Below are 22,032 nucleotides of genomic sequence, written 5' to 3' on the forward strand. Positions count from 1 at the left end.
TCTGTACCTCTCTGAATAGCCACTAGGTGGCATCTGTGTTCTCCTCATACATGTTTGAGCTCTGAGCCGAAGTTATAACCCAAACAGTCCCTGCATGCCACAATTCTAAAGCCCCAAATTAATTCCTCTAAGAATATGCATTCCACATAAAACAAAACATTTCCATGGAAACCTGGCCTATGATCTATCTGAAAAGGCAAAATCTCCTGTCTTCTCCTCCTAGTATAGTCTTCTAGTTTACCCCCCCCCCCCTCCCCCATATTCAAACTCCAGATTGAGTTAATATCTTCTCTCTATTGTGTACCTCTCACTTCTGCTGTTCCTGATTACGTTGGATCTATCTCCGGTTGATACTGATGCTTCATTACTCAACCTACTGATATAAACGTTCCAACTCATTATGAAGTTTCCAAGAGCTGACGTCTGTTTCTTACATCACCCCCTCCCCACCCACCCCGGCTCAGATCATACAGTAAACACCTTCCTTCCTATTTCTTACCAAAAACATGGATAATATTTTGCCAAGTTGTAACCTTTCCTCCTCGTGGAGATCTCTTCTACAGATGAAAGAGTTTGCACACTATTTCAAGATTCCTAGCAATCTTGGTAGTTCGACTTGGCAAAATCTACCAAAGTTCTAGTATCTCTACTTCAAGTCTAGTTGCTTGCACCATATACCTTTTCAGGAAAAATTCACAATATGTATTACAGCTCGCAACTTACCACAGCAGCAAATCTGAAATCGCCAACTTTGCCTATCCCTTGCAGTTATGAATACTTAGCTATTATTTCTTGTAAAAGATGTACAAATACTTAGGGAATAAAAACCCAAGTTGCCACCAGCACTGTAAGGAGGTTTTCTTTGAAAGTTTTTGAAGAGCTGGAGAAAAACATATTCTAAGCTTTAATGTATCGTCTTGTTTGTACTGTAAATCTGACATTGTAAGACTTGTATAATCCAAACGAGTTACCTTGAAACATTTAGCAGTGTGCTGAAAACAGGTCTCATAATGTCTGATTTACAGTAGCTCAACATCCCGCTATGATTTTGGGGTGTTGATATGCCCAGGTTCACAAGCTCATCAAGTTTTTCAAAGCAAACTTCTATGTAAATTTTGTGGATCCTTGGGTGTTTTGTGAATGTGTGTAAATCCTGCGCTTTGGTTGTCATCCGTCCGACACCCCAGCACTTGCCCGTCATAGTGTGTACAGTGTTTGAAGTCAAGTCATAACACTAACAAGATCAACAAAATGGGAGACTGCTTGGTTATTTGTTGAAGGTAAGTCTGCCTTTATTTGTATTGTAGGAAGTGCCCATCCAATTGTTCACTGCGTAGATTTTAGAATGCACTGAGACTTGCTACACTACAGAATGTACATGGATTAGAATGTTTCTGGCCTCCTCATCTTTGTTGTTGTTGCTGCTCTTTTGTGTGGTCTGGTCGGGACAACATAATCTTATCTCACCACCTGACTTCATGAGACTTCAGGGTCTTTGACTATGAGGAGTCCATCAGAACCTACTGGCTGAGTTCTCGCCACTCTGAATGTTATTGTGCAGTTATCTGTGGTGAAACATAGGATCAGATGAACTCCCCTCGGTTCAGTTTGGATCTTTGCCCCTCATAGTCTGCTCAGAATGTCTTAAGACACCTGGACGTCCAGGCTGCCCTGGAGATGTGAAGCTGGCCTTCCAATTTGAGGAGGGGTCCGTGTTTGTGTTACCGTTATGATGAAGATGATTAGGTAACATCATTGCCCTGCATGGATTAGGCCCCTCTTGTCAATCTTGGAGACAATGAAAAGATGTGGAGTTTCCTCCACAGTGACCTCTGGGTAACGCTTTAAACACAAGGTATGTCACAGAATTTGGGAGTTCCCCGTTGATCTTGAGATTTCATGTAGCTTCGTTCCCACCATGGCTTTGAGGTTGTCTATTGGAGAAATATGATTGTGATCTCGGCATGGTATATTATCCCAGTTCCACAGCTGTCTGTTGGAGGAAGAGCGCAGTTCCGTGGTCCAGTTGCTCCCTGGAACAAGGCAGTTTTCAATAGATTCCATGAGGTCCCTCCCCAAAGCTTGGTTGGCACATCTGTTTCATGCATCCAGTTGTTTCCGATTTGGGCCCCGTGGTCCTGCTGTAAGACATGCTCTGGGGTTTCCTAAACTTCCTGGTAGGGACATGACTGTAATCTGGTTTCTCTTGAAGTCAACCTCTATCCTTTGATAGTACTATTAGAGTAAGTCTGCATGATCAAGCATGTGCTGGTATCTAGTAATGGGTATCTAGAATTGTATGATGTCTCAAGCCAGTAGATGTAGTCTAGTCACAAGTCTTGTGTGTTCAGTCTCGCTACTCGCCGCTTGATAAATGAAATTGTTGTCGTCATGTCCATGTACAGTCAACTTATCTCCTATGTGGGTAAGAATTTACACCACATGGTCAAATTCTTACGCTAGTGCCATAGATTACGTCATCGTTAGACTTTGTCTGATCTGTGGCTATCTCCTCTGTGCTCATGTTCTGTGTCTGTATAAGATGTTAACAGGTCCATGTATGATAAGTGATAAAAAATTGAGCACTTGCATGTTTCGATGCACTTTTCGTTTGTTGATCATCATTAACATTGATCATATAACTCAGTACTGACTGACTATTTGAGTAAATATATCCTTGACATATACCAAACTAATTTTCCCTAAAACTAATTCTAGTGGTGGAAGTGAACGCGATTAGTTTTGCTCGTTTGCTGCTTTTTTCATGAAACAGCTTTTGTACTGTTGACATCCGATGCATTTTAACTTTTTGCCCATCCTTCTCGGTTTTCGATTGCTCAGCACACACGCTTCTTGTTGACGCTATCGAGTGTTAGCATACTTCTGATATTCTATTCTCAAACTTTCCTCTGCTAACTGTGGCTTATTGACAATCTCTGCTATCTTAATATGAAATAGAACAGTCATGCATACATACACATGCACAAACTGATGAGTTTTTGAAGCAAACACGAACATCGCTTGTTGTAGGTGCATCGGTGTAGCAAGTTGTTAAGGTGAACAAACTCTGATTTCTATGTTCTACCAAGAAAAGTACAGCTGCAGCACCACTTAGCAATCACTATTGTTGGGGTCTTGATTGTCCTTGAACAAAATCAGGGTTTCTTTTATCTGATATCAATATCAGACTAAGAAAAACACCTTGCAGAATGCTGAAATCACCATCCCTGCAAGTGACAAATTGGTCTACCCAACAATGCCCCTGATAGGTCTCCGTGGTGTGTGTGCTGTGTGATCAAACATGTCTAGCTCAAGATTAGATTAATAAACTCCATTTACGAAGTAGAAACCTCCCGCAGTTAACTCATAACTCAAATCCTTTTTCAAATCCTTTTTTTCTCGGTGTCTTTGTTACATTTGCTTAACCTGATTTAGTTGATGAGTTTGTTTTGCACCTATACTAACAATGCTTGATATTTTCGTCTCACAGCTGCGAGTGGTGCGGGCGTTTAAGAGTACATTGGAAGACCTGGAGGAGAAGCGTAGTGTACACAGCTTTCACAGCTTACACAGTCTTCGCAGCTCGCGGAGCCAAAGCCACAAACCTCTCTCCGACGAATTGTACCCTATGGACTATACGAAATCCGCATCGTCTGACCACAATGGCTCCTATTTGCGCACCTCCAACAAGGAGAGCGCCATGAAAAATAAGAGTCGTTCCGTAGAAAACGTGCCCCTCATGGAGGAACCAAGTCAGGCGTCGCCGTGTAACACATCTAGAACCTTGAGTTCTAGTAATATCAATGCAAACGTACACGAGACAACCATTTAGTGGTTTTAGAGCATTGTTTGGTGTCTAGTGTCACCTTGTGGCCCCGGTTGACCCAGACCATTATAGTGTATAGACTGATGCAGTTAATTGTGGAGTTGGGACTTTACCAGTGGTGCTGTCCAGTTGTCTCTCTCTCTAGATGTATAAGGTACACTGAGCTTGCACACCATGCTAGTCCAAGTGATATTTTTCTCACAGCTTATCGCACCAGATTATGATATTGTATGCAAATTACCCTGTGCAATCGATGGTATTTTCGACTCTCTGTGTAGACTTATATTGGCGACATCTGACCAGCTCTGTGTTTATGTCAGTAAGAAAATCAAAATTGAATGCTGGAATTGCATTGTATATAGGACCTGGTAAGGCATTATAATTTGATGTTGATTGTCACACTATAACCTACAATATAATAAACCTACGATATATTTGATATTTTTATACTGGACTCGGTGTCGCCACACCTGTTTGTATCCGAAACACTGCACAGTTTTGTAATGTATTCTTAAGACTATTTAACTGCTTACCTACTCTGATTTGGGCACTGCTTCTCTGTGTGTATCAATATCAAATCTATAACTACAGTAAACAATGTGAACTATGTTGCAAGAGCTAACTGGAGATAGGCATTGATGTTATCAGTCACTGAGTCGAGTTTGGTCGTGGAAGTCTGTAAATTTTGTATTGAAATTTGTAAAAGTTGTATTTGTGAATTATATCCAGTGGTCTATTTATATATAATATGATATTATAAATACTACATATATACTGCCGTTATATAATGTACATACTAGCTTGGTTGTTATAAGCATTCCCTCCGCACCAGTCACATGACAGTGTTATGTATGATTTTCATAGCTGTTTTCCTGCATGTCCCTATGTTTGGTTATATTGTATCTTGCACAATTTGGTATGATATTCTGATTTGGAACAAGTATGATGAAAGGCAATTATCGACTTGGTTATGGATTCTGAGTTCTGGGTTCTGATCATTCAGGAAAATGTTGAATGAAGTTGTACCGAGAAACAGATGTCTGCAAAAGTGTCCTGTGAACCTTTGGGTGATGATCCAATACTTTAAACAAATCTTCATTTGGTTGGTTATTTTCTGGGGTAATTAGCTTTCCTTCTCATATTTTGGGTTGAGGTGTTAAGGTACATGGCTCATCAGCTTGGTCAAGACGAGGTTTTATGTGGCTTAGACGTGAAATGTTATTGGTTTAGGAAAACAATAGGTCGTCCTGTGGGGTTGAGACTTGCCTAAAAGATATTTTGGTGATGAAACCATGCCTTATATATAGTTTACCTTCTATATTATATTTTTCTGTTCCATTCCATTCCACCCATTTTTGTTCGCTTTTTCCTCCACTTTTTCTTGACATTGTTCACCCTGTTGACTTGCAGTCCACACTTTATTTTGTGCGTTGTGTGCTACAATGTGGTGTGCATGATCGTGTGGTGTCTGTAGCGTGTGGCTAAGGTTTTTAGCCATGGCATGCAATGATAGCCTGATTTTGGATTGCATAACGGCCCGAATGAATATTATTACTGATGATGTTGCATTTGGTGAATATATTGTTGATCTATTGATACTCAGAAGTATTAGATTGTAGGATATATACATATAGATACAAACATCAATTAGTTTAAAGATGTTTAAACTTGATCTAAGGCGAATTTCTGGCTCTCATTTAAAGATTGCTAATGTCTTCAGTTTGTCATCTGTCATGTTACCCCTTTGACAATTTAATTCTTTGTCAACAATGTTACAAATTGTAACAGTGTTGTATCAGTGCATCACAAGAGAATGAATGGAAATCATCACTTTCTTGCAATAATAAGGGTAGTAGGAGGAATCAAGTTACGCTAACTATCAATTGCTAGACTAAATGGTAGTGGGCTAATACCAGGATTGTTTGACTATAATCTATCCATCTAAATGGTAGCTGGGCCCCTGCATGCTGTAACAATGCTTTGGGAATTCCCTTAACCTATGTGATGACCCCTTGTAAAGAAATTTGTTTGAAGTTTGCAACATGAAACATGACCCTCATTGATTGTGGTGGTGGTCCCATTTGGATAAACATCCCCAGTATATACTAATTTGGTGTGCTGTGTTGCACTCTCTGGTTCTCTTGGCAGAGAAATAAAGGTCATTTGCATGCTGGTTCTAAGTGTTAGCCAGATGGAGGTGATAGCATGTGCTTTATTTGAATATGAAGAATGCTATACGAACTCACCATGGCTTGCTTGAAAGGATAAGAAATGTGGGTTCGGACTTTATTTCTTTGTTTTAAGGACCAAAGTGCTGTCCCAAGAAGAACTATGTGGACCTGCTCGATCAGTCACTAATAATCAAGCTTGTACTAATTGATGTACATATTTAATACAACATGGTCTATTCTCGTTGATTTGTGATGTCATTTGTCTTATGCCTTGTTTTGTTCTTCTCTGTTTTCAGATTCGTGTAGTAAACGCTTTCCGCATGGGCTTAGATTCACGCTACGACAGCATAGAAAAACGTAGCCTCTCCTCTGTTCACTCACTTCAGAACTTAGCCAGAATGTACAAAAAATCGCCCACCCCTGCTGCTGAAAACGCAGAAACCGTGTGCTGAATGAGAGGTCTTGAAGGGCAAACTAGGTCAGGGTCATCTAGTTGTGACCTTGAAACAGTAACCATGAAAAGACCAAAAGGTCATTGATGCAGTGACCTTGAAGAGACAACAGTGTCAGGTTGACTTTATTTGACCTTGAATAATGGTCAAGGTTAAGGATTTACACCTCTATCCACATTGCCGAGGACAGTATTAACCTGTGCTTGTGGCTGAGCTGTAACCTCTAGACTTAGACGTAGAAAGGACATGTAGTTGTAAGACATGAGCACTGTGTACAGGGAAGGGATTTAGTCTAAATGCAATGGTTTAGTCATGCAAATTTTTCATTGTTGACGATTGTTTTGCCATGTGGGTGTTACTCCATTTTGGCTGTCATAATTTTCACATTTCACTTGTTGATTCGCTGTTCAGGTGTTACTGTTTGTTTTCATAACCACGGGTGTGGTTTTTCATTGGTCATGTTCAGTTCTTGTGCACCTTGAAAATAGGTTTCTGAAATCCCAAGTTTTTCAGAGAAATCGAGACTCAAGTTAGGATTGTGATGTGAGAAACTTTGGATTCGGAAACTGATTAGCCAGGATGCTGTTATCATCTCATGATCATGGATATCATTGATCATCTTAATTGAATGCAAAATTGAATGGATAATTAGATAGTGTAAAATAGCCAGACCCTATATAATATACAATTTCTAAAGACAGTCAATCTGTTATGATATATGTTGTCGTCAGTTGAATAGGAATTAGTTGTTGATATGAATATCTTGTGTATGATATAATCAGCCAACACAATGCTCCCAACTTTCACTAGATGGCGCTTTCACTTGTCTGTGCTGTCACCTTCCTAGCTCGATCGTCTCTTCTGCCTCGCCTCTGTTTTTCATTTTCTGTCTTTCAGTGTATTATTTTTCCACCTCCGTCTCATTATCTTTCCGTTTCTGGCGACTTTAGACCATTTCTGGTCTTGCAGTGGCTGTCCAAATAAAAGATATTCTCTTCGCATAGGCACCAGTCAACCTTTGGGCAATAAAATAGCATGATGTTCACCTCTCTGTGAGGTTGTATCATGTCCTTTATACATTGTGTTTAACAAAGGTCTGGGAGAGCCGTTCTGCACAAAAACAGATATCTCAGTATCGAAAAGTCTGTATTGCCTCATGGTTTAATGGTCAATTTATTTGAAGATACAATGTTTGAATAGCCACTCTCTCTTATAATCTTCATGTTTGACTGGTCCTATAACCATGTAGAGTTCAAGCTTTTATTTGCTGAACTTGTATATAGTATGCTGCATCTGTAGATGAATTTATTCTCTAACACTCCGATCATGAACACTTCGGTCTACTTGCAGTACCTTGTGCGTTTTGGCAGGAATCTTTCTCTCCAACTCTCTAATCATGAGCATTTCAGGCTAGTTTTAGAACCTGCCCATAGTATGCTGCGTCTTGGCAGGAATCTTTCTCTCTGATTCTATAATCATGACCACTTCAGTCTAGTTGCAGTACCTGCTTACATTATAGTGGACCTTGGGAGGACAATTCCTCTTTAGAGAATCTTAGCAGACAAGACTGGAAAGCTTGACCAGTTGCCAGGTTGCGTCTGGTCTAAATTCTCGTGCAAGGACATCGGAATTGTCATCGACAGAAGTTGGAACAAAATCTTTAGACTGTTGACTTTATACTTGGTGAACTGTTTTGGACCAGTCAGACATTGAGGAGAGAACCATTTGATAAACACTATCCTTGATGAGCCACTGATTTCATATCCAGGTTTGTCAAGCTTAGTGTACATTTCTGTACATTTAACATAAACTGTAAAGATTGGTACAGTTATCCAGTAAATTTCAGTCCGGTATCTTTCAGTTGCTTTAAAAATGTATCTGCAAAAAAATATGCACTGTCGTAAAAGTTTCCAAACTGAATTGATATGATTACTTTTCATGACTTTGAGGAGGGATTTTTGCTCTCATCCTATCATTCAGCCTCATCAATGCACACCTTATACCAGGCTGCAGTTTACTAGAAAATGGCAACATAAAGCAGTGATTTTTAGCATCTTATTGTTGTCAGTTAAAGCCGTAATTCTGATCCATTCCATCCTTTGACTAGTTTCTCCTTCAGACTAGTTTGTGAATCGATTTGTTTGAAACTTGAAGTTATGCTGTTTCTGTTCACATCAGGGCAGTTTGTTAATGAGAGAGTTGTTGGACACTGTGATATCCATAGTTCAACTCCCAACACAGGGCACGATTTACCGCAAAAAGTGTCTCGGTAGCATGGAACTCAACCCAGGGCCCTCAAATTTGAAATTGTTTAGCGTAGAATTTCAGGACTCCTGAGATTTTGGCAAAACTTTGGTTTGTCTCCCTTAATTGTCTCAAGAAAGTTTAGGTTGAGTCTTCAGAATGTAATGGATCAGTGATCGGTAATTTGAAGTACCAGTTAAATGAATTATTGAAAATTGTGGTTTGGTTTTGATAGAAGTTCTGTAGAATAATACTGCGTGATTGAAATATACCTATTCTTGAATCATTTAGTTGCACATATACATAGTTATAAATAAATATGGGAGTACCTAGGCCTATGTAGATTTTTGATCTTCGGTAGCTTGTGTGAAGCTGGAATGTTGATATTGTAAAAAGTACTACACGCAGATTAATTGTGCGTTTTCTTTGAATTTGAAACCAGTGCTTGGTGATTTGTAAACATATTGTGATTTCATTGTGGTGAACATAGTAGAGACATATTATGCAGGTCTTTCCCATTTTGATGTATGTCAAGTTCATGCAGGACTCGAGAGAGAGGCATTGTCATAGTCCCTCGCAGGAACGCCGCATAACGAAAGAGGGCGCTGCATTGGACATGCCTAAGATATTGGTTATAAAGGTTATATTAGGTTGGACATTGACTGTTATTTAGGACACCTTGGTTTTTGGGCAGCTTTTTGGGTTGTTTGGTTGCCAAAAAGGATAGAAATTGTCGATACCATTTCATCAGATTAGTGATTTGTGAGGCATCTGTAAAACTTCTGATCCTCATGCATATGGACAATTTCAGATTAAATTGCCATCTTATAATGATAACAAATAATCTTCTCTACACCATGATTTGTCAGTGATGGTCGTTTACAGGCAGACGACATGGTCTGTGTAATTGACTGACAAATTTTACACCAAAAAGACTGCTTCTTACACCAATAACTCCACCTATCTTTGAAGTTCTATATTGAATTGATGAATTTGATGTTGAAAACATGGAACAACTTTGCTGCCAAAAATGAAGGTGATTCAAGCAGGCGTTACCCAAAGGGCAGGTGGGTTTTTCTTGTGGCAGAAAAACATCAAAATGAGGTACAAGGGTGAGATTTGAATTCTGGCAGTTGGTGACTGAGTAACAGGTAATGACAGGCATTATTGAGGCCAGAGGGAAGTCAGTTCGTGATTGACTACCAGATGCAAAAGTCTATTTCAAAACATTGTCTGCCAAACTTTTTAAAAAGATGCCAAAATCTTCATCGCCGTGAATGGTTGGTGCTGGGAATCGTACTCACTCCAAAAAGAGCCATGAGAATCAATGTTTTTACCTCGACAAGTACCTCACAAGTCCACGGCGTCCGTGTAAACCTTCATTTAGCTTTTGTATTATAATTAAGGTTTTGTTCAAGTAACTGTTCAATGCCATGAATGTTTTTTTATGAAATAAACTTTTTAACATCTGAATTGGTTATTTACTAACTCTTTTTGTGACACTCTCATTCCCCAGTCTCTATTGTATTCCCTATCTTCTTTGGGGTGTAGTTTACAGATGCAGTGATGTCCGGAATTAAGCTTACCTGTCTTTCTCATTACGATTATTTTTCACTGTTTCACCTTGACTAGGGCTGTAACATCTGTACATTATTGCCAGTGATATGCAGGCCCTTCAGTTCTAGTCAGGGTGGTTTCATTCGCGACTATTATTTGTTGTTTTTATTTGTATCTTGCTAAAATACAGTTTTCAAAGGTGGTGGATTTCACTCCCTTGGGCTAATGGAACCTTGAAGTCCGGTCTTTGGATGTTTCAATCATATCCAGTACCCTCTAATGTCTTTTGCTGTTGCAGTCCATTTATCTAACTTGAGAGCAGATGAGATTGCCTCAACAATTGTAACGCTAGTGATAATTTGCTTCAACAATTGTAAATAAATATCACTGTCGACATTTTTTCGATTTCTATGTCACTGTTCATGAAAATTGCTTTGTGGATCAATCAAGAATTTGTTTCAGGATTCCATTTTCACAGATTTATGATGTCTAGTGTATCATCATCTGTATTCTATCCCCCCCCCCCCCCCCACCGCAAAATGTTTGTACTGCCAACATTCAAGTACAGTCTGTGTCTCATTGTGCTTGTTGACATCTTTGTCAAGTTCTCTAGGTGCCAAGTATATTGGTGCCGTCAGTGCTTGGTCACTCTAAAGTGCCAAGAACTCTTATGTTATCGATCGTAGGTTCACAATATTTCAGCGCCATTTCACTATGCATTGGGAAATCGCCGCAAAGGAATCCGAAAAATTGTTAAAGCGTTGGATACAAAAGAGATATTTTTGCGATCAAGAGTCGGAGAAAATTGAATAAAAATGTTGCCATCAAGTCGTCAGTATTGTGCTTTGAGTTACGCAGTGGTATTGTGATGGACATCTTCGCCAAGCAGTTTGTGGATGGATGATATTTTGTGACTAACAGGAATGATGCTCTGCCCATCTCATATACATTGTGACTTCTAGAATTAAGGTAAACCTTTGGGATGTTGTACTTTTTGAACGCACAGGTGTGAACAAATTTCAAGGGTATACTGGATTTTTATGTTTTGTTTAATTCATTTGTTGGAGAGGAGGCTCAAAGCTCTTGCAGTTTCTCACTCAAATTGTTTATATTTGCCAACGGTGTTTTTTCGTGTAAATTAGAACACATATTGCTTTAAATCTTAACTTGAGTAACATAACCAATTCAACAGCTAACCAGTGTTTCCTGATGTGATTGCACTCGCGAGCAACCCAGTGTGATTGCACTCGCGAGCAAAACAAGTTCCACTTGATATATTTCTCAATGCCTGTTAAACTTAATGCACAAGGTAGTGTTTTTAATTTCTCTGCATGATAGCTTACTAATGGTTGTGGTGTTGCATGTTGTCATTGTCACTGTTAGCACATGTGCACATTTTGCATTCATTCTCTTCAACCACTGAATATTAGGTCACTTTTTATTTATCTCTTGGATTACAGGGATTAACTATTGGAATGCCTGGCCAGTTGGTCATCCAAGCTGTCGATCTTTCATGCCGTCAAAATGTTTTAAATTGATAAAAAATTACAACTTTTGGTATACTGTTTGGAATACTGTCATTATAAATCTAAAATGACATTAGTGTTATTTTGCTCCAAAAATCAATCTCTATCATAAAGGGTTGATGATGCAAAGTAGGCCCCCATTTCATTGAAAAATTTGAACTTTATATTCAACATGTGCTTAAGCTCTCCCTCATCCAAGTAATATGATAAAAGTGGCCAGTTGTGTGTTATTCTTGTTGCGTAATTTTTTTGACGTTCCACTTGTCTGATTCGTTGTTCATTTTTCTTTCAGACGCGTGTAGTAAACGCTTTCCGCATGGGTTTAGAATCACGTTACGACAACATAGACAAACGTAGCCTCTCCTCTGTGCACTCGCTCCAAAACCTGGGACGGTTAATGTACAAAAAACCATCGGTGGCGACCCCCTCAACCCAGCAGGAGCACCCTGAGACCGCGCTTTGAGCGCCACTAACAGATTGTCAGTAGAGGAGTACAGCTGAGGGTTGTGCAAGACTATGGATTACTGTGCAGTGCCAGAGGTTTCTGTTAAGATCGTAAAAGACATTTTTGAGCATGAGAAAAAAGTTAATGGAAAAGTGCTGGCAGAATTCTGCACGCACAGGAAGGAATATTACCTTCTTGCATAAGTATAAGGAACGAAGTGTGCATCTATGAAAATGGTAAATAGATTGAAATGATGAAGAATCACAGGCCTGATTTGGCCTGGGATGTTTTGTAAAATGTGTTAGGCCAGTTAGAACAAATTTATAAAAGTTGCGGGCGTAACGAAAACGGTCGCAGTAAAGACTCCAAACTGGTCAGTGTGACCAAAGAATTTCACAGGATCTGATGATAACGTGTATATATTGTGTGTATGTCCTGTCTAGATGCACTATATACATGCGCAGCACTCACTATGTATATATAAGTGTTATTCTTTCTCTCTTCTTCTCTGGCTCTTTGTGTCACACCATGCTCCAGCATGTGTTTGCTGAAGACACCGCTTGGTGTGTTGAGGTGGCCTTGATCTCTGAGCACCATCCTGGCCCGATGTCCAACATTCCCACCTTGATAAGTAGCATTTCTGAGAGTGTATGGCTGTGAACTTGAGGCCAAGAGCTCGAGGCCTTGTGTTTCAAGGTTCTGAGCACTGGCTGCATCTAATCTTACGGTAGCCCAACTGTCGAAATGACTGAATTCAAAGAAGTACGAATTCATGCTCTTGATGTTGTATGATGTCCTTCTGATCCTAAATGCAATAACTTGATCAGTAAAAGGCTGTTGTAAATACAAAAGCAGAACATTTGAAATTTGAGTGTTGGTGTGGCTTAATATGGGTCGAGGAAGCCCCGACCAAGTGGTGTTTCAAAAACTGCTCAGTTCCTGCATAATCTCATGATTTTATTAGGTTCGTGTTATGAACTTTTGTAGCCCCCTTGACACCATCATTGTATGACAGGCCATCTATAACCATATTCAGGGATCTTGCTCACCTCTTCACAAGCACAGGGACCATGTGGGCAGTATCATGCTCAAGTGTCCCAGCACATTGCAGTCTCCCACAGTCACAAACCAGGCGACCTTGCAGGCCTTGTAGCTTAGATGAATGTATTAGATCAATGTGGAATGCTAGATTAGTGTGTATTGGCAGCACTAGAAACATGTTAATCCTGCACTGAGGGCCTCTCAACTGGCTGGTACTGCTTCTGAAGAAAATATGACCATTAGATGACTCCCAACTTGTTTGTTTTTACACCGGCTTTTTTCACTTGCATGAGTAGTCTTTTAGGTACGCAACTCGGCTTCATTTACACTTAATAATCTGCATTGAATCTCCGTCACAGTGACTTCAGGATTGTGGCAACATATCCTATTATATGGATAGCATGTCATGTATGAATCAATGGTACCAGGGAGAGACCTACAAAACAGAAAGTGCATTAGACTGTCTTGTGTCTGTACATACTACTCTGACATGTCTTGCACGTCTTCTTTTTGGATACGTCTTGGCCTTAAACGATAAAATGAATATAGGGAGCAGTAGAGCTAGTTGAGAACCTCCAGAATCTTCATGACTTGTATTCAAATTAAAACCTGTAAATATTGAGTATTGTTTTCACAGCGACTAGGACCAAGACGCAGGTGCAAGCCCTGTAGATAATGTACAAATACTCTGGTCCTAATCAGTGTGAAAAATCCACTTCAATGCACTTCTTTTCTTCACATTTGTACTGTATGCAGAGGATAGGGCTGTTGTAGAATTAGGTCCCTAAATCTAGATTATTGTCATCTCTCAAAATCTGTACATGTAGGATAGATATATATTCTGGCAATTAACCCTTTAAAGATTGGGGCTTCCGGTTTTAACCATTCATACAAAAATATCTCTAAATTCAGATGCTGAAGAACATTTCTATAAACTAGCTTACGATGGATATGCCTCGGTCTTTAAAGGGTTAAAATATTACATAAGCAGTTTGGTCATGTGTGAGACAAATACATTTTATCATATAGTAATGCATAGTTGGCACACCAGTTGAATTTGTCAGCAAAACAATGGTTCATTCTTGGTTTAATAAAACTTTGGGGTTTTCAGGAAGAAAGGCAAATGCCACTGTGGAATCTTCGAAGAATTTCTCACATTGTAGAGATTAAAAGCATGGTCATCCTTAGAAATTCAATGTGTCTATCACTGGAAGCCATTTTATATTAACTGGAGAATGTACAGTTGCCGGGTGTTTCTGTGGCTCAGATGTGATGCATGTGCTCTAGTACATGCCCTTGTGTAATCAGTCTGTAAATATCTTATCGAGTTACGTAAATACTGTGGTCAAATTTAACTGGTGTCCCTGTGGTTAGTGTTATTTTATTTTATCCTATGCAATGGTGTAACCCGGAGGTAGTGATGATGCATGTTGATTTCAACCAAATAAAAACAGGTGGGGACTTTAAAACAACTGTTCAAACTTCGTTAGTCATGAAATTTCAAGTACCGGTAATATCATAAGTGTCCCGAAAAGTGAGAATTTGTGAAATATTTCTCGACACATTGGTTTGTTACCGACTCTCCCTGTCACGACCTTGGGTTTATTCATTCTATGTAAAGTATATTTCAGCCTAACTGGAACCAAATCTGCAATGCATTACCTGTAAGATATGTACAGGCCTTGATCCCAGTTAGGTTGGACAAAACAACAAGAACTAGTGATAGAAGGAGCAGTGTACCTATTGGGATATGTATATATGACTTGTACATCTTTATATGATTATTTTCTATGCTAAGTTATAACAAGTATAAAGTGTATATTCTCTCCATTGTAGCAAGTTTAATGAGCTTAAGTGTCTCAGTAGATTATGATCTTGATGAATTTGAGTTCAAGTGAAATTATTGTCAACGTTAATTATAGTTGAATAGAGGTGAACCTTCGTCTTTAAATTCACATAACAGATTTGCCGCCGTATATTTAGTCCTCAGCACAACTGTTATGGTTTACTGTATAGAATGCATGTGATTATGATAAAGTAATTAAGAGGATAGTTTATAGTTAATGATGTTATGTAGTTCTTAGCCGCTTTGTTATCTATGTGTGTCTAGGGGCAATCCTGCCGTCTTCAGATTCATCTTTTGTCAACATCTTCAAAGTTTTACTGAGAGTTTTTTTGAGAAATAAGTGAAATTTGACTAATTATCCCAAAGCCAGTCAATAGAAATGAACACTCTGATTACAGAGAGGCCCATCTCCACATTATCGTTTGTCGCCCCGATTTGCAATTTGACGCTTGACTTCCGCATGCAGTGGACTTGCAGTGGATATTGATTGGTCGAAAAGAGTACAAAACTGGCATCAACTTAGGACATTTTTTGGAAAGAGTTGCCCATCAATGATCGTATCAGCTGGTTTCATGGTAAGAGAACTTTTTTTTCAGTCATCTAAAACACATGCATATAAGTATTCACAGGGTCCCATGTTTTTATGTGAAGAGTAAAATTCAGTTGTTGTGACCTTTAAGTATGATGTGGCACTTTTGTTTACTTCTGTGAGTTTTTCAATGCATACTGTAAATTGCTGCTGTATATTTTACCGTGAGATGTTCTGTTGGGACCTGAATTGTTACAAATGTTTGAGAAATAGATGATTGCCACAGAAATATGATCTTCAAGATGGCCGCTTAGGCAGTAACCATAGCAACCCCAGGTCTCTACCTCCTAATATCCTCGTAAAACCATTGAAGATGTTGACATTTTCGCTTCATCGTATTGATTCTATGCCCATGAATTACAAATTGCGTGTTCATAAATACCGATTACGTGTTTTCATATTTGTAAAATACGATCCCAGTGTAAGAATCTTACTGTTGTCACGTCGATGGTTGGTAGATGAACTAGTTTCTTACCCAGGTTGACAGGTTGTGTATCTGGACATTTAAATGTATTTCTTACATCACAAGTTCTACTAGAGATATGTGTAGTTGAAATATACAAATAAATGAACTTTTGATATATGCATATTACAATCTGTGCATGTCACGTGATATGCATTTTGTGTAATATGTGTTACATGACACTTGATATATACATATTATGTGCAAATATGTAATTCATGTATGATGAATACATATTCTGAACATGTTGTATTCAATATGTATAATTTGTGTGAAAATTCTCATGTGTATAGTTGAAATCATCTTCAACCTACTATTTGCATATGTGTGATGCACCCTGAAAAGAACATTCTGCTCGAGTGGGACAGATAAGATTCAGTGAGGCCTAAATGCGTATCAAGTTTAATGGATATTTCATCAAAATACTTTAGAAATGACGAAGTCGGGTCATAGGAAACTGTTATCTAGAGGTGGTCCTAGTGAACTTGGGGTAAATCAACTGTAGTTCATGAACAAGTTGCTGTTGTGTTGATAATTATCAGTACCTTTAGTTCCTGGGTGAACTGAAATTGATGAGCAGTGGAAAAAGTTGTCATTTGAAATTAACAAAGTAGCAGTTTTGCTTCGAGTTTAAGTGACCTACTTCTGGTTCGAGGGCCCCTTGTGTTGCGGTATGCAGCATCTGTATTGGAAACGGTTCAAGAAACCATGGCAAAAGCTTTTAAACCCCATTCAGTTGTCAATAATTTGAAGTATGTTGGACTGATTCTCCCCCTGTGCTCCCAATTGAAACCTTCATCATAATTTCAAACTCATCTATTAAACTTTAGAGTGCTTGGGACATTTTCAGAGGAGGTTAAATGTGCTACATTGTGTTCCCATGATATGACTTAGTGAATGATGTCATCTGAACTCATCTGATCTAGTTTGGTTTGGTACTGTGTTAATGGCTTATTATTCAAATCTACGCTTGACATTGTGTGGTATTCGCCTTTTTCCTGATCAATATGAAGTCATCTGGAAAGAGGCGAATTGACACACACGGCTCAGTACTTCTTCGAAATGACCCACCAATTATTACAGTGTAGTAGTCCATTTGCTTTTTGTGCAGAATGCAACATAGTGAAGATTGGCCAGTCAATCTTTTGATTACTGTAAAAACATTCTAATTCATAATTTACAGCGAAATCTGTCTTTGATATGTTACGGGTGAGGGCCTCATCACCAAGCTGATAAAAACAAAAAAGGCAAAACGATAAAAGCAAAAATAAAACGGCTCTTAAAATGTCCTGAGATCTCAATGGGTTTATTTACTCGATGTTTATCATAAGGGTTTATTCCATTATCATTGGCATGTGCATCTAATTATATCTGTAGATAGAACTGCATATTAAAGATAATAGGAATATGACTTAGACATGCAAGATTTTCATTTCTGCTGTTCATGGTTTTACCTTTCATTTGGAAGTATGACAAGTATTTCACCCCCACTGTATCACATTTTGAGTGGCTGAGAAATTTGCCCCTATTCAGCGATATTTATAAAAAATTGTGATTTACTGATGGCACGTAACTCCTTTCCTTAAAATGTAATCGAATGAAATTTGAAATTCAGTTTATAAACTGAATCTATCCCTAGAACAATACTTGAGAATTATTGCTAAAAGAGAGTGTGTTGGTCACCAATGTTTAGGTTGCTGATAGGATTTATTTGGGATTTGTTGATGTCAAAAAAGCAAATATCGGGAAAAAAGAATTCCTACTTTGACTGTGGCAGAGGCTCCTTCACTTGAAAATTTATGGTAAAATATTTGTCATAACTTACTGGACAGTAATTAATCGTTTCGAACATTATTTTATGGTAAAACTTGCCTAGACAGTTAATTGTTTATTCAGATATCTTTCTTTGATTAAACCATTCTAAATTGTGAATATATTATATAGAGTATGTATTAATTGAAAATGTAGAGAAAAATGGAATGTTATATCCTGTAATATATAAAAATTCTAGATTTTTCCTATTAAGACTAAATTATAAATACATATATCATGAATGTAATCAGGTAGCCTGTGAACTAAGTCTTTTTCTATAGGAAGATGTATATTATTTTACTCTGAAGGTGTGTACATTAAACGAGGAATGTCTCAAAAAAATCTGGGCCTGCAATTAAGAACTTAACAGAGTGTCTCTATGGTGGGCTGTTCTTCGATGTTTCAGAACATTTTCTCATTCTGCAACTCTTTGCGCATAAAATTGTGTGTATATCTGCAGCGCCACCTGTACAAGAACTCTGTTTACTGCATTAGTGCCGGCCTGGCATTGTCTCGAGATACTCCGCCTTTAATAACCATGGTCATTCTACTTGTGTTCGCAGTGTACATGATGTAGTATTTATTTATCAATAAGAGAGAACTGGACATAAACAGAGCATTTCTGGACAATTCATGGGGTGAACCAACAAAGATTCTGAATAGATTTTTCAACTCTATATCTTTTAAAAACAATAGAATACCAGTTACGATCACAATTTTCAAAATTTCATCAAAGAATGAAAGTAATCAATCTCGAAAGCTAACGCCATCAGGAGTGTACTCTCTGGCATAAAGTTTTGCAATATTCGCTTCACACAGCCAAGAAAACTAGGCTTCTTTTCAATTGATTTTATTTTACAATTTAGAGGTGTCCAAAGCAACAACCAGAAAGTGACAAATATTTCCAGAAATGATCCGTAATCTCCAGTTTTGTTGGGCCATGTCTTCAGGAATAAGAGACACTAGCAATATGAGAGTATAGGATATGAGTGTAGATAAGTGATTGAGAACGGTATACAGGATGGGAAATACAATACAACTGTTCCATTAAGGCCTTTAGAGAGATGTCCTAATAACAGAGGTCAGGACCAAAATCGGTGTCCCGAATAGAGGGTGTCCTGCTTACTGAGGCATCTGCTAAGGGAGATTTCTCTGTATTGATGGAAGGTGAGTAAAAACCAGGCAAATTCAGAACTTAAGTGATATTAGCCTGTATATTACTGCAGTGTAAAGTCGACCAGGAGATGTTCTGACTTCCGACATGTATTCTGATGTGGAAAACCAGAAGCAGGAAGTAGCAGGAAGGGGTGGGCGTTTGTGGTGAGGGGTATAGGGGTGTCTGTTGACTATGCTTTTAAGAGAGACTGGCACCATGCCTAGTCTCTCTAATAACACAGTCAACAGACAACCATGCCGTCCCGAGCTTCGCGCGATATGGACCATTCTGGGAAAACTCAATGAGGAAGGTATGCTCATTAGCATAATCTATTATTAGCCCCTTCTCGAGGTAATCTTGCGCATTGTTGCTTCTGCTCACATACATCGTGCTGGAAAACGTACAAAGAAAGTCTGGCATGCGCCAGGCTATATGCTGGCCGCGTGAGACTACTATGTTTCGCCAGCTTCGCTATTTTGCCGCTACGCGGCGCATTGGGTCCTTGCGTCCAGTCGTGTGCCTGGCAGCACCTGAACGGTTTTACAGTATGGGGGGCATTGTATTCCATTGAGAACCAGAAAAGTAATGGGGAAAATGACTGGAGTTCATGTCCAGTTTGATAAATGCTCATTTTGATATTCACCTTCAATTAATACAGAAGTAAGTGTTAAAATCAAACATAAACGGTTCATTACGGCCAACATTGAACTGATAGTGTTGTGAAGGCTAGGACTCCTTGTTGGTTTTTCCGTGCGCTGCGCTGTGCTGCTGGCTGACAATGTCGATGAGTAGGGCAAAGATGCACCTGGTTGTCTGATTGTCCCACAGACGAAATACTTGATTTCTGGAAAGACCTTGGAAATCGGCAATTCGGCAAATGATTTCTGATTGCGAGTTTCTGATCCACACCAAGCCGACCTGGCTCACAGTGTCAACATTTAATTGGATTAGATATGTAACCTGTTTTCCTTAATTCTTATTTTTACTTTAAGTACGGTGATGATTACGAACGAGACGTTCTGTTCCGATATTATTATCATGTTCATGCGATGAATGGTTTTTACGACTGAATAAAATTTTTAACATCCAGAAGTCATTGTTGTACCTTTGCATCGGTGGCAGTCGAATTGAAGACGATTCACTCGTCCTCCCATTGAGACCCTGTCACAACCAATCTGATGACAGTAGCTGTTACAATGAATGTCCCAGATCTGAATACATGTAGTAGTTACCAGCTGGCTTCACTCGTCCTAGACCCTGTCACAACCAAGCTTGATGAGACAGTAGCTATCACAGTTGTGATTTCACCATGCTAAATGTACGGTGAATCCAAGATATCTATCGTTCGGGTAGGCCCTTGTGCATGTGGTATAGAAGAGACGGCCAGGTCTTCACAAGTACAGAGATAATCAACAGGCGCTGGATTTGGGTTGGTGGACATACAATGCACAGCTAGTAAGTTGTCCCCATTCCCCGAAATCTAGACTGGGCAGATCTGGGACAATTTGAGCCGTCTCAGTTTGTTGTGTTCCACGACAAATGGAACGATTTTTTTTCATGGTATCCCCCCACCACCACCACTACCCCTATGGCGTAGCCAGGGGGCAAAAACAGCCTTCAACTTGCAATGACCTTGGAGGTTGTGATCACTACTTGTATGGATCACATTGATAACATGCAACAGGTGTTCCACAGGGCGAGGCCTGGTCCAGCCATGCCACTGTTGAAAGGACAAATCTGGGCTTCATCTTGCACAAACAATACAGGTATGCAAGGCAGGAGGGGCTCTTAAGGTAGATTTCCGGAAATGCTATTTTAATTAGTTTTTCCAGAGAACTGGCAGCAACTATTACTAACTTGTTTAAAGGCTCTCTTGCACAAACCATGTACAGGCGCGGAGCATATTTTGCAGGTATACTACACCTTATATGCAGCAACGACAATTTCTGCCCATTTTTATCTTATTTATAACTTCTGCAGCTCCAATCCTATCTATAGTGATGGCAAGATCATTTATACAGCAACTATTACCAACTAGTTTAAAGACAGTCTTGCACAAACCATTTACAGGCGCGGAGCATATTTTGCTGGTATTCTACACCTAAAATGCAGTAACAACATTTTTATCTTATTACTTCTGCCCATTTTCATCATATTACTTCTGCAGCGTCAATCCTATAGAGTCATGCTGTACAATTAAGCAAACAAGATGGTACTTATTGCAGTTTTTAATTCCGATAATAACTAAATTTACAATGCATATCTTTTTCAATCAGCGGCATGGCTAGCTTTTAGATCTTTAGGGGGCAAAATAACACTTCTTCAAATTTTTCTACCGAAATCGTGGTCAAAAACAAACTTTTTGGTGACGTCTGGAGGGGGGGGGCGGGCATTTGCCCTCTTCCGCTAGCTATGCCCCCGACAATGCTAGAACTTGTAGAAATGCAGCACATGGTGCTCATGGTGGATTAGAATCACATAAACTATCCTCAAATGAGCCATTGAATGTAACATGTAACAAGCAACACTACTTTACAATGGACGTGAAAGAGTTAAAAGTTTGACAGGAACGCCACATAACTATCAGGTACTGGTGACAATCAGACTGGCGATGTCTTACAACGTCATAAATGGTTACATAATATATTTATTTTTTATCAAGTTGGGTACTTTTTCTTTGGCTCGGGGCTTTCCTGGCAGCACTTAATTGGCTCTTTAACAGCGTCTTGGCTCTTGGCTCTCAGATTAGGGCATCCCGCGGATATTCCATTCTACAATCTTTACTCCAATAACCAGATTTACAACTTTTTAGATCACATACTACAGAGCACAAACTACACAGTTTAGGTTTTAAAGGGCCTGCTCATGGTAAAGTAGAATCACAGAAACTATCCTCAAATGAGC

General features: G+C 39.1%; 1 protein-coding gene across 12 annotated transcripts in view; it reads left to right on the forward strand.

The window, feature by feature from the left end:
- The window catches only part of LOC135490689 (plasma membrane calcium-transporting ATPase 2-like), a 91,438-nt gene extending 71,218 nt beyond the window's left edge, over window positions 1-20,220 (forward strand). For 9 of the 12 annotated variants that reach the window (XM_064776034.1, XM_064776041.1, XM_064776043.1 and 6 more), the window contains one exon: window positions 3,491-6,265. In XM_064776034.1, coding sequence (XP_064632104.1) covers window positions 3,491-3,832 — 342 coding nt within the window. In that variant the 3' untranslated portion in view covers window positions 3,833-6,265. Of the gene's footprint in view, window positions 1-3,490; window positions 6,266-6,293; window positions 10,167-12,068 lie in introns of those variants that run through there. The other 3 variants (XM_064776045.1, XM_064776046.1, XM_064776044.1) reach the window with 2 other exon arrangements.
- Window positions 20,221-22,032: the final 1,812 nt, after the last annotated feature.

This window comes from Lineus longissimus, chromosome 7 (assembly GCF_910592395.1).
Source record: "Lineus longissimus chromosome 7, tnLinLong1.2, whole genome shotgun sequence".
Taxonomy (NCBI): Eukaryota; Metazoa; Nemertea; class Pilidiophora; order Heteronemertea; family Lineidae; genus Lineus; species Lineus longissimus.